The sequence below is a fragment of the Sinohyriopsis cumingii genome, chromosome 18, assembly GCF_028554795.1.
Source record: "Sinohyriopsis cumingii isolate HCF-2022 chromosome 18, ASM2855479v2, whole genome shotgun sequence".
Lineage (NCBI taxonomy): Eukaryota > Metazoa > Mollusca > Bivalvia > Unionida > Unionidae > Sinohyriopsis > Sinohyriopsis cumingii.
Window position 1 is genome coordinate 29,376,466 of NC_142978.1, and position 14,167 is coordinate 29,390,632.

General features: G+C 34.4%; 1 protein-coding gene across 2 annotated transcripts in view; it reads left to right on the top strand.

The window, feature by feature from the left end:
• Positions 1–14,167, top strand: part of LOC149776298 (integrin alpha-V-like) — a 236,831-nt gene that overhangs the window by 203,814 nt on the left and 18,850 nt on the right. For both annotated transcript variants that reach the window (XM_089942762.1, XM_089942763.1), the window contains exon 19: positions 13,034–13,205. In XM_089942762.1, coding sequence (XP_089798888.1) covers positions 13,034–13,205 — 172 coding nt within the window. The remainder of the gene's footprint in view (positions 1–13,033; positions 13,206–14,167) is intronic.

Below are 14,167 nucleotides of genomic sequence, written 5' to 3' on the forward strand. Positions count from 1 at the left end.
AACTCACCCATACTACACCTCCAGATGGTACATGTGTACTGCTGGCTTTAACTCTCCCACTCTACTCCTCCAGATGGCACATGTGTACTGTTGACTTTAACTCACCCATACTCCTCCAGATGGCACCTGTGTACTGTTGACTTTAACTCTCCCACTCTTCTCCTCCAGATGGCACATGAGTACTGTTGACTTTAACTCTCCCACTCTACTCCTCCAGATGGCACATGAGTACTGTTGACTTTAACTCATCCACTCAACTTCTCAAAATGGCTCATGTTTACTGTTGACTTTAACTCACCCACTCTACTCCTTCAGATGGCACATGTGTACTGTTGAACTCCTCCAGATGGCATGTGTGTGCTGTTGACTTTAACTCACCCACTCTACTCCACCAGACAGCGCATGTATACTGTTGACTTTAACTCACCCATACTACTCCTCCAGATGGTACATGTGTACTGCTGACTTTAACTCTCCCACTCTACTCCTCCAGATGGCACATGTGTACTGTTGACTTTAACTCATCCATACTACTCCTCCAGATGGCACATGAGTACTGTTGACTTTAACTCTCCCACTCTACTCCTCCAGATGGCACATGTGTACTGTTGACTTTAACTCACCCATATTCCTCCAGATGGCACATGTGTACTGTTGACTTTAACTCTCCCACTCTACTCCTCCAGATGGCACATGAGTACTGTTGACTTTAACTCACCCACTCAACTTCTCAAAATGGCTCATGTTCACTGTTGACTTTAACTCACCCACTCTACTCCTTCAGATGGCACATGTGTACTGTTGAACTCCTCCAGATGGCATGTGTGTGCTGTTGACTTTAACTCACCCACTCTACTCCTCCAGATGGCACATGAGTACTGTTGACTTTAACTCACCCACTCAACTTCTCAAAATGGCTCATGTTCACTGTTGACTTTAACTCACCCACTCTACTCCTTCAGATGGCACATGTGTACTGTTGAACTCCTCCAGATGGCATGTGTGTGCTGTTGACTTTAACTCACCCACTCTACTCTCCAGATGGCACATGTGTACTGTTGACTTTAATTCACCCACATTACTCTTCCAGATGGCACTATCAACTTTTGGGTTAATTGTTTTTAAAATTTTTGTCCCTCTAATATGTAATACAGTAGGATATAGCTGTTGCTATGTGTATCTCTCAGTATGGGTAACTGGGAGCATAAGCCATCACTAAATGAATCTTGTACTAATGTACAAAAATTACCTGAAACAAGAAAGAACATTCAAGAATTTTCCATGGTATATTGATGCCATATCAAAGTGATGGCAGAGTTTCATTACTAGACACACGTCATGTACAGTGAAGTGTAATTTATATATTTGAATTTATACAGAATATAATTTTCATAACAGCATTTCCTAATGCAATGAGGTATATTGGTCAATACAAGTTGGATGTTTTAGGAAGTCTTTATCAAAATAAAGTGATGGAGGATTAAAAGAAATGACAAATTTTATAAAAAGATTTTGATACTAACTATACATTCAGATTGATTTTTGAATCTGATTGGTCAGCCATCAGAATCTGATAAACAGTCAAAATATTGACCATAATGTTATGTCATGACACAGTAGATTAGTGTCAGAAGATTATAATTACATCAGTTTTTGTTATATTTTTTAAAAACATAATACACAATGGAATGGGAATGACAATGTTGTATTTGAGAGATATTTATTCCTCCTCCTGATTTTCCCTCTTTCCCAATGGAGACATTAGTTTTGTGATGTTTTCCCATCCACCAAGCTGCCTTTCTATCTATCCAACTGCTCCAGTGGCCTAAGTGGTTAGAGCATCCACCTCAGATGCAGGAGGTTGTGGGTTAAAATCTTGGCCAAGTCATTGCAAAGTCTTTAAAAAATGGTGCTTAGTGCTCAACATTAAGAGGTTAGTGTTAGGACTGGTAGGCCTGGTGTCAGGATAATGTGACGGGTGAGACATCATGCTATGTGTTTGCGGCATGATGCCCTAGTGCTAAACATTACTAGCCACACTGACACACTGCAGACATCATAGTGATATGACTGATGACTGAAAAATTGTTAAAGCTACATTAAAAATCCAAAATCACACACATCTCTCCATCTATCACACTTACCATGAATCATAATATTTAAATTCTGGTACTAACTGTGACTTTATTTTGAAATTGGATATTTATTTACTTTTGGCACATCTAAACCTGATCAGTCTGATAACTGTGACTTTATTTTGAAATTGGATATTTATATACTTTTAGCACATCAAAACCTGATCAGTCTGATAACTGTGACTTAATTTTGAAATTGGATATTTATTTACTTTTGGCACATCTAAACCTGATCAGTCTGATAACTGTGACTTAATTTTGAAATTGGATATTTATTTACTTTTAGCACATCTAAACCTGATCAGTCTGATAACTGTGACTTAATTTTAAAATTGGATATTTATTTACTTTTGGCACATCAAAACCTGATCAGTCTGATAACTGTGACTTAATTTTGAAATTGGATATTTATTTACTTTTAGCACATCTAAACCTGATCAGTCTGATAACTGTGACTTAATTTTGAAATTGGATATTTATTTACTTTTAGCACATCTAAACCTGATCAGTCTGATAACTGTGACTTAATTTTGAAATTGGATATTTATTTACTTTTGGCACATCTAAACCTGATCAGTCTGATAACTGTGACTTAATTTTGAAATTGGATATTTATTTACTTTTAGCACATCTAAACCTGATCAGTCTGATAACTGTGACTTAATTTTGAAATTGGATATTTATTTACTTTTAGCACATCTAAACCTGATCAGTCTGATAACTGTGACTTAATTTTGAAATTGGATATTTATTTACTTTTGGCACATCTAAACCTGATCAGTCTGATAACTGTGACTTAATTTTAAAATTGGATATTTATTTACTTTTGGCACATCTAAACCTGATCAGTCTGATAACTGTGACTTAATTTTGAAATTGGATATTTATTTACTTTTAGCACATCTAAACCTGATCAGTCTGATAACTGTGACTTAATTTTGAAATTGGATATTTATTTACTTTTGGCACATCTAAACCTGATCAGTCTGATAACTGTGACTTAATTTTGAAATTGGATATTTATTTACTTTTGGCACATCTAAACCTGATCAGTCTGATAACTGTGACTTAATTTTAAAATTGGATATTTATTTACTTTTGGCACATCTAAACCTGATCAGTCTGATAACTGTGACTTAATTTTGAAATTGGATATTTATTTACTTTTGGCACATCTAAACCTGATCAGTCTGATAACTGTGACTTAATTTTGAAATTGGATATTTATTTACTTTTGGCACATCTAAACCTGATCAGTCTGATAACTGTGACTTAATTTTAAAATTGGATATTTATTTAATTTTAGCACATCTAAACCTGATCAGTTTTCAACATGTATTAACTTAGACTTTTTGGACCAAAGCCTTTTGAGTAGGATTAAGCAAAGGTCATTAAAGATACAAAAATAAAATTTGTTTGGAATCCGTATTCATATGTAGATTACCTGATCAATTATTTTTTATCATTCTTCAAAATTGTATAGACATTTTAAAACTTTCTGACAAATACTTTGTAAGCTTGATTATGCAGAATTCACACAAATTAAACAAATTTGGTAGGCATTTTTCTATTATATATTATGTTTAGATTTTCAGACCATTTCAGGAATGATACATTTTTTAACCACATTTTAAAACTTTTGAACAAAAACCTTGTAATCATGACTAAGCAAACATGACTTGAGATAGACAAATTAAATTTTTGTGACTTATTTTTGTTACCTTGAAGATGATTTTCACAGCCATATCACAATAATTTTTAAATTTCTTTTACCATCTATACTTGCTTATAAGACAAGTCCAACTCCAAACTGCACAGACCCAGATCTGCCCTTGCATAATGCACCAGCACGTCTGTGAAATTTAGGAGTAATCAGTAGAAGAATCAAAATAGACTCTGATCTGCAGGTGGACTCAGCTTATATAGAGTAAGCTATTTGTATCTACTGGAGGGTGGGTGATATGTAACTATTATGATGTTGGTAATATGTCTGTATGTTTGCCCATACATTTTTTAATTTCTGGAACATAACTCAAAAATTGTTCAAAATATCTTGATGAAATTTGGTGCACTTATTAGGCTAATGGTGTACATATGCCTTACTTATTGGGGTAGCAGTGTACTTATGCCTTACTTATTAGGGTAGCAGTGTATATATGCCTTACTTATTAGGCTAATGGTGTACATATGCCTTACTTATTGGGGTAGCAGTGTATATATGCCTTACTTATTAGGCTAATGGTGTACATATGCCTTACTTATTAGGATAGCAGTGTATATATGCCTTACTTATTAGGCTAATGGTGTACATATGCCTTACTTATTGGGGTAGCAGTGTATATATGCCTTACTTATTAGGTTAATGGTGTACATATACCTTACTTATTAGGGTAGCAGTGTATATATGCTTTACTTATTAGGCTAATGGTGCAGATATCCCTTACTTATTAGGATAGCAGTATGTATATGCCTTACTTATTAGGCTAGTGGTGTACATATGCCTTACTTATTAGGATAGCAGTGTATATATGCCTTACTTATTAGGATAGCAGTGTACATATGCCTTACTTATTTGGCTAGTGGTGTCGATATGCCTTACTTATTAGTGTAGCAGTGTACATATGCCTTACTTATTAGGCTAGTAGTGTAAATATGCCCTACTTATTAGGGTAATAATGTACATATGCCTTACTTATTTGGCTAGTGGTGTCGATATGCCTTACTTACTAGGCTAGTGGTGTTGATATGCCTCACTTACTAGGCTAGTGATGTCGATATGCCTCACTTACTAGGCTAGTGGTGTTGATATGCCTCACTTACTAGGCTAGTGGTGTCGATATGCCTCACTTACTAGGCTGGTGGTGTTGATATGCCTCACTTACTAGGCTAGTGGTGTCGATATGCCTTACTTATTAGGCTAGTGGTGTACATATTCTTTACCTACTAGGTTAATGGTTATAGAAGCCTTGCCTATTAGACTAATGGAGTAGATATGCCTTACTTATTATGGTAGTGGTTTAGATATGCTTTACTTATTATGGTAGTGGTTTAGCTGTACCTTACTTGTTAGGCTAGTGGTGTAGATATGCCTTACTTATTATGGTAAGTGGTGTAGATATGCCTTACTTATTTTGGTAAGTGGTGTAGATATGCCTTTCTTATTAGGCTAGTGGTGTACATATGCCTTACTTATTAGGGTAGCAGTGTAGATATGCCTTACTTATTATGGTAGTGATGTAGATATGCCTTACTTATTAGGCTAGTGGTGTACATATGCCTTACTTATTAGGGTAGCAGTGTAGATATGCCTTACTTATCATGTTAGTGATGTAGATATGCCTTACTTATTAGGCTAGTGGTGTACATATGCCTTACTTATTAGGGGAGCAGTGCAGATATGCCTTACTTACTTTGGTAGTGGTGTATATATGCCTTACTTATTAGAGTAGAAGTGTAGATATGCCTTACTTGTTAGGCTAATGGTGTACAAATGCCTTACTTATTATGGTAGTGGTGTAGATATGCCTTACTTATTTTGGTAGTGGTGTAAATATGTCTTACTTATTGTGGTAGTGGTGTAGATATGCCTTACTTATTTTGGTAGTGGCGTAGATATGCCTTACTTGATAGGCTAGTGGTGTAGATTTGCATTGTGTTAATGCTTTTTATGTATTGGTCCATTTGTCTGTTCATCCATCTATTCATGCTATGACTTTGAGAGCAAACTTTACAATCATCAAGATATTGGAACCAAACTGTATGCCTATAATAGACTGGTGGTCTACATGTGTCTTTTGCAATTAGGAATTCTACTGTTTAAATTAGTTTTTATGCTTTTGTCTATAAATCCATATATCATTAGGAAACTGTTCTCTAAATGTTATTATCCATACTGTTGGATTAATATCTGAGTACACTTCTCCAGTTTTTATTCATGATCTTTAATTCTAAATGGCTCAGTTCGATATGTAGGAATCTTTTCCTCTGGTGCTAAAGGTTGCTTTTCTGGGCTGTTCAGTAGTTTCATAAAGACAGCTTTCATGACTTGTGCTGGATTTGCTGGAGGGAAAATGTTTCCCTTTCAAAGCTGTTCCCCGACATATTGAGTCTAATTTCCAGTCAGGTTACCTAGAAGCTGCCTCACATACCTTAGGGGGCTGGAGGTGGTCTCTCCAGGGTAAGGATATGTATCTCCCTCCACCTGTTATCTGTTCTTCTAAGGTATTATGATTGGGTAACATATTTGAAGAAGAAACCAATTTCTGGGGTAAAATGTTTGTTTGATAATACTTACCCAGTCATAACACACATGCACCTTTCCATCCATGTATCATTAGGAATTCTTTAGTTTAAATATTTTGTTTGCATATACCCATTGATCTATCCATACATCCATTAATTATTAGGAATTCTTTAAGGTTCAGTCTTTTTTATGCATTGATTCATTTGTTTGTTCATCCACCCATATATAATTCACTTTTATTTCTGGAGAAAAACTTAAGCCCATTAAATATATTTTTGAAGTCCATTAAATATATCCTTTTGATACTTGGCATAGATATGTTGCTTGTAATCCTGATAAGACACCATCTTCTTGTTTCCCATCGAACTATAAGATAATTGATTGGACTACCTCATTTTAAACTATGATAGAAATAATGGAGGTTAAGACAGTCCACACTGTGTATAGACAGACCAACACTTTGTATAGACAGACCAACACTTTGTATGGAACATTTGCCATTGATCAAACATTGTAAGCTTTAAAACTTTTATGTACCATCTGTTCATAAAAGGATTTTTAAAGTAGAATGGAAGAACATTATGTTTTTATCCACCAGGTATGGAATATGGAAGGGGATATAACTATTGTTATGTCTGTATGTCTGTCTGTAAACATCTTGTTTTTGGTACATAGTGTTCTTGCTTAAGTACTATAATAATTATGTGTACATAAGTAGGGAAAGAATTGACAGTTCTGTGTCATACGGTACTTGAATAAGCAATAAAAGAATGATAGTTCTTTGATAAGATAGTAGTATAAGTATAAGCAGTATAAGAATTCACAGTTCTGTATGATAGGGTACTGGTATAGGCAATACAAGAATTGACAGCTCTTGGTCATAGGGTACTAGCATAAGCAGTACAAGAATTGACAGCTCTTGGTCATAGGGTACTAGGATGAGTGGTACAAGAATTTACAGCTCTTTGTCATAGGGTACTAGGATAAGTGGTACAAGAATTTACAGCTCTTTGTCATAGGGTACTAGGATAAGTAGTAAAGGAATTGACAGCTCTTGGTCATATGTGAACTAACATAAGCAGTACAAGAATTGGCAGCTCTTGGTCATATGTGAACTAACATAAGCAGTGCAAGAATTGGCAGCTCTTAAGAATTGACAGCTCTTGGTCATAGGGTAATAACATAAGCAGTACAAGAATTGACAGCTCTTGTTCATAGGGTAATAGCATAAGCAGTACAAGAATTGACAACTCTTGGTGTTACATATACTTGATTTAATTTATATTTGAATTAATTTGTGTTTGATTTGAGTTGATTGTTTCTGGGTTTGGGAGTCTTTTTATTTTCTTTATATGTCAATGTAATGTAATTTTGTTTACTAAGAATTTGATATTTTCTGGAAAATTCAGTTTGACCTGAGTTTATCCTTAGATACCTAATAATAGAAACACTTGTTTCTATTTTGGCTTAGTTCCTGGCCTTGATTGAGGGTCAAGTAAACAACTTGTTCTCTGAGTAAAATGATTGGTTCTTATCAAGGACATACAGGAGCTATGTGACTTTTAGATGTAAACATGATCATGTCATTCTCTGGACCAGAAACGTTCACATTTGCAAGAGCAAAAAGAAATGAACTTAAACAGTTATTATTTGAATATGAGCACTTATTTCCAGATGTTCCTATAAGAACGAACACAATTTTTCATGATGCTGAAATTCTAAATTCCAAACCTGTGAAACAACACCCATTCAAGATGAACCCTCTTAAACAGAAATACTTGAAAAAGATAATTCAATATTTGCTGGATAATGACTTTACAGAGCCCATTAAAAGGGACTGGAGTTCACCATGCATACTTGTTCTGAAAGCAGATAAAACTTTCCATATGTGCACTGATTATGGGATGGTGAATAGTGTGACAAAAACAGAGTAATTTCCATTACCAAAAAGCAATGATTGTATTGATAAGATCGAGAGTGCCAAGTATGTCACCAAATTGGACCCTCTGAAAGGATTTTGGCAAATTCCACAAACAAAGAGCAAAGGAAATTTTGGCATTCGTGACTCCAGATGGACTTTACCAATATAACATAATGTCATTTGGGATGAAAGGGTTGCCAAGTATAGAAAGAACATTTAGCAAAAATTCGGAAATTCTTTGACAGACTCACAGATGCATGTTTGACAATTAATTTATCTGAAAGTGAGTTATGCCATGCTAGTGTTACATTTCTGGGACACATCATGGGACATGGACAAGTTAAGCCTATAGATGCTAAGGTCAAGGCTATCTTTGAATTTCCCATGCCTGTTAATAAAAAAGCAACTGATGCAATTTTTAGGTAATGGCGGATAGTATCAAAAATTTTATTCCAATTTTTCTATAATTGCTGAACCCCTGACAAATTTATTGAGTCAGAAAAACAAGTTTCTTTGGACTGAAAAATGTTAGGAGGCTTTTTCAAAACCATACTCAAAAGCGCACCAGGTCTTACACCTCCAAATTTCAGCCAATCAATTAAATTTTCTGTTGATGCAAGTGATCTTGGGGTTGGAGCAGTTTTGATTCAAGAAGATGAAAATGGTATTGATCATCTAGTGTGCTATTTTTCTAAGAAATTAAATAAGCACCAAAGAACTTATTCAGCAATTGAGAAGGAATGTTTGGCTTTGATATTGACATTGCAACATTTTTAAGTTTACATTAGTTCAGCTCCTTCTTCAATTATTGTGTTTAATGACCACAACCCCCTTACTTTCATTGGCAAGATGATCTTGACATCAGGCACATCAAGGGAAAAAATAATATAATAGCAGATGCACTTTACCCATGTATAACAATGTATTATTTCATATACACTGTGTGTAATCCATAAGAGTTATTCTCATATTTTTCTTTAATCTGTGTTAAAAAGAAAGCTTTATCATATAATTTTTTTTTCTTTATGGGAGGAAGTGTTACATATAGTTGAATTAATTTATGTTTGATTTGACTGATGTTTGTTTGATTTGATTGTTTGTTGGTTTGGGAGTCTTCTTTTTTAACATGTCAATGTAATGTAATTTTGTTTACTAGGAATTTGATATTTTCCAGAAAATTCAGTTTGACCCGAGTTTTTCCTTAGATACCTAATAACAGAAACACTTGTTTCTATTTTTGGCTTAGGTCCTGGCCTTTCTTTAGGGTCAAATAAACAACATGTTCTCTGAGTAAAATGATTGGTTCTTATCATGGACATACAGGAACTATGTGACTTTTAGATGTAAACATGATCATGTCATCCTCTATTTTGCAATTAGGCATTTCCAAAATTGCAAAATACTTAGTATTAGTAGTGATGTTTAGAGGGATAGATCTCAGTCTGGCTTCTAAACACTTGATGTCAAGTTGTTTTCTTCTGTTGTGACCAGAATTGAAGTTTTGAAGCATTGAGTTATATATTAATTTTTCTTCAGGTTTTTTGGACTCTAGAAGATTAATTCGTTTCTCTGGAAATATTATAGCATTCATACAGAACTCTTGAAAAAAGGACTTTTCTTGACAAATTTATTTGGATTTCCAAGACCAGAGGATTAATTATTATGTTTCTACAAGGAACTGTAGACATCAACACAGTACAGGCTACATCATGTGTCATTGCCTTCCATCTTGGATTCTTCATCGGTCTTGAACTTGGAATCATTAGAACATTTCAATATTAGGACTTCAAAAAGTTGTATTCGTGTATTATTCTTGTATTAATTTTGGATTTGATTCTGGAAACTGTCAGTTCTCATATTTTTTCATTTTACAGTATTTTTCCAGGGAAATAAAATATTTATTATATTTTTCAAAGATTGCTGTTTTCAATCTTTCTTGTTTTACTGTTTATTTAAGCCTAAACACGTAACATTGGTCATAGGGTACTAGCATAAGCAGCACAAGAATTGACAGTTTTGGATCATAAAATATGTGAATAAGCAGTACAAGAATTGAGAAGAGTTTTGGATTATAGTGTACTGTATTTATGTTGGGGATCTGTGGGAGTATGCCATCTCTAGATGGGTCTTATTTTCCACGATGTCTCCTGGGCCATCTTTTTGACAAGTGTCAAGTTTTCTAAATTGTTTGCAAAGTTTTATCTCTCTGCATGCTGCTTATATTGACCAAATTGGTTTTGATCATAAAAGAGAGTCTAAAAGCTGATCTGAATTTAATACAGGTAATATTTTCACCCTTAGAAACTGGACCACAAGATGTCTGCATTTCTTTGGCTTGATCCGCACCCAGTGACAGACAAGTTTTTTTATTATATACTCGCAGTTAAAGACATTTCTCAACTAGATAAACCTTGAACATTTTTATAATAATGTAGTTTATATTTTGAAAAATTGACCCTGTGTATTAAAGGATTTGATTTTTATTTCATTATTTTTATATTTAATTTTATATACATTTTATCATTTTTAGCATTTATACTTGATCTTGTTGGACTATATGTTTACATTTATTTATAAGGGTTTAAATTCTGATTGGCTTTGTATAATAGCTAGGATTTTGTTGATATGCTGTTAATCCTGGCACATAAATATTTCTGGGGTTGAATGTGTTAATCCTGATTATACTTTGTTCCCTCACAGTACATTTCAAAATTGAAAGTTGACATTAGTGCTAAATGTCACTATAAACTGCCACACTGCAGACATCATAGCAATATGACTAAAAATTTTAAAGCTACTTTAAAATTCCAAATCTCTCTATCTCTCTCTCTCTCACACACACACACACACACACACATTCAAAATCAATAAGTTGACATCAGTTATTATCACAAAATGGTTTCCAGATACTTTCACACTAGTGAACATACATTGCTTTGCATAGAATCTCAGCTAGTGACCTTAGAAATCTGCTGAAGGTCACCAGAACCAAAAATAAGTAGCATCTGGAAAAACGATAATTGAAAAATGTTTTTTGCAACATTCTCAACAAAACCTTTATTTTATCCACTTTGCAAATTTTTCCTTCCATTCTGTCAAGAACCAGTGTTACAAAATGAGATTATTGTCATGGTGATGGTGGAATATATACTGTTGGTTTCCAAAACCAATTCCCTTCTAGTTTGATGATGTTAATAGTAGCTTTACTGAGCAAATATATACTTTAGAATCACCATATCCTAAATTGTAGAATCACCATATCCTAAAATATATGACTTGTACATCATACCATGTCCATGTCCTAAATACAACACTGCTATACATCATAGCATCTCCATGTCCTAAATATAACACTGATATACATCATAGCATTTCAGTGTCGTAAATACAACACTGCAATACATCACGACATCTCCATGTCCTAAATACAGCACTGCTATACTTCACAACATCTCCATGTCCTAAATACAACACTGCTATACATCACAACATCTCCATGTCCTAAATACAACACTGCTATACAACACAACATCTCCATGTCCTAAATACAACACTGCTATGCATCACGACATATCCATGTCCTAAATACAAAACTGCTATGCATCACGACATATCCATGTCCTAAATACAACACTGCTATACATCACAACATCTCTATGTCCTAAATACAACACTGCAATACATCACAACATCTCCATGTCCTAAATACAACACAGGTATATAAAATTAATTATAGAGACCTGGGTTCAAATCTCCATAGAGCACAAATTAAAGAATTCTCCAACCTATATGATAGTTTTATTTGTATTAAAATATTAATTCTGCCTACTATTATCAAGCATTCTTCTATGGAATCCATGGATAGCACTTTCTGTTCTGTTTGGTTTATATTTATAATTCTCTTTAATCAGTTCTATATACCTTGATTTCTTTTCATAGGAATCCGGTATGACTATACATAGATGAGAATTAATTACTAGGTCATCATGCGAGTGTGTCTGTTACACACGTTTGCATACACCGATTGAGTAAAATCAGTTTTTGGTGATGTATGCTTCAAAAGTCACAAGGGTTTATGGGCTCATGTGTGCAGGCAAGTCGATGGGTGCTGTTAACCCGCAGACCTGGGTTTGAATCTCTTTGTGTTTGGTGTATGTGTGTGTGTGTGTGTGTGTGTGATTTCGATTTTTAATGTAGCTTTAACAGTTTTTCAGTCATATCGCTACGATGTCTGCAGTGTGATAGTTTATAGTATGTCTAGCACTGGGGCATCATACCGCAGAGATATAGCATGATGTCCCAGCCAGTCACTTTATCCTGACACCAGGCCAACCAGTCATAACACTAACCTCTTAATGCTGAGCGCTATGCGAGGCAGGTGTTGGTAACATTTTTGTAAGTCTTTGGTATGACTTGGCCAGGGATCGAACCCATGACCTCTAACCACCTGGCCACCAGAGCAGTTTGAATCTCTGTAGAGTATGAATTAATAAATTCTCTAACCTGAATGATAGTATTATTTGTATATATATATATATATATATATATATATATATATATATATATATATATATATATATATATATATATATATATATATATATATATATATATATATATATATATATAGCTCCCATGCAGTTAGTTTCCACACTCCAGTTTCCATTCATTTGTCATGATATTGTTTTTGCACATTTGCCTCCAACTATGTACCTTTTATCTGTATTTTTGCAGCAAATCTATGTCGGAACAAGTGGAGTACAAGAATGACCCACAGAGTGTTAGAAACCTTTACATACTTCACAGATATCACCTCATCAATAATGGACCAAGTCCACTTATAAATGCTACCATCAATATCACTGTCCCCATTGGCAATAATGGCAACACATTGGCAGTGATTATGGTAAGCATTGATTAGTATAGTTCTCATTATTTTACAGCACCATCAATAAATACTTGGCCTTTCATATAGTGCTTGGATCACTAATTCCTTTATGAATCAAGATAATATTAGCATTTAGGGTGGGAAAAAATATTTTGTGCACATGATTAACTAGTCCAATATTCAGAACAAGAATGTACCAGTCCAGTATCAATCACAAAGATTTATCAGTCCAGTATCCAGAATAAAGGATGTACCAGTCCATTATCCTGAATGAAAGGGTGTACAAGTCCATTATCATGCATATGGATGTACCAGTATAGTATCAAGCACACAAGGAATTTTTAATGAGTGTTATAAGTTTAGGTTTGGGCACTACATGTATACATAATTTTTTAGTTCAGCTGATTATAGACAAGAACTTTATTCCATCATTCTTTAGCACAAGTTTATCACTACAAATCCTCTTAACTACTGGGAGGATTGCCATGACATTTTACAAATGTATTCACCCAAAGGTCTCATTACTCCAGATTAATATTAATGCTGACCTAACATCCACTGTGGCTGTCATGGTGGCCATCTTGAAAACAATTTAATTTGCTACTCCTCCAGAATGGATGGACATATTGATATGGAATTTTCATTCAAAGGCTTTTTATAATCTCTAATTAGTTCTAATGAAAGTGGTATCCCACAGACATTAGATATGGTAGCCATGTTGAAAATCTTTATATGGCTACTCCATCTGGACATAGAACACAATTAATTTTACTATATATTCTCGACATTTGTTTCTCAGTACTGACCTTTCCACTGTGGGACAATCAATACAAATCATATCCTAATCTAAAGTACCTTCAATGATGACTTCATGGTGAAGTTCTTGTCAAAGGTTGATCTGCATTTTTTTGATAGGCTGCACTGTAAACAGAGCAGCATGTAAACAGAACACAGATGACACTTCCGGATCATCACCAAGA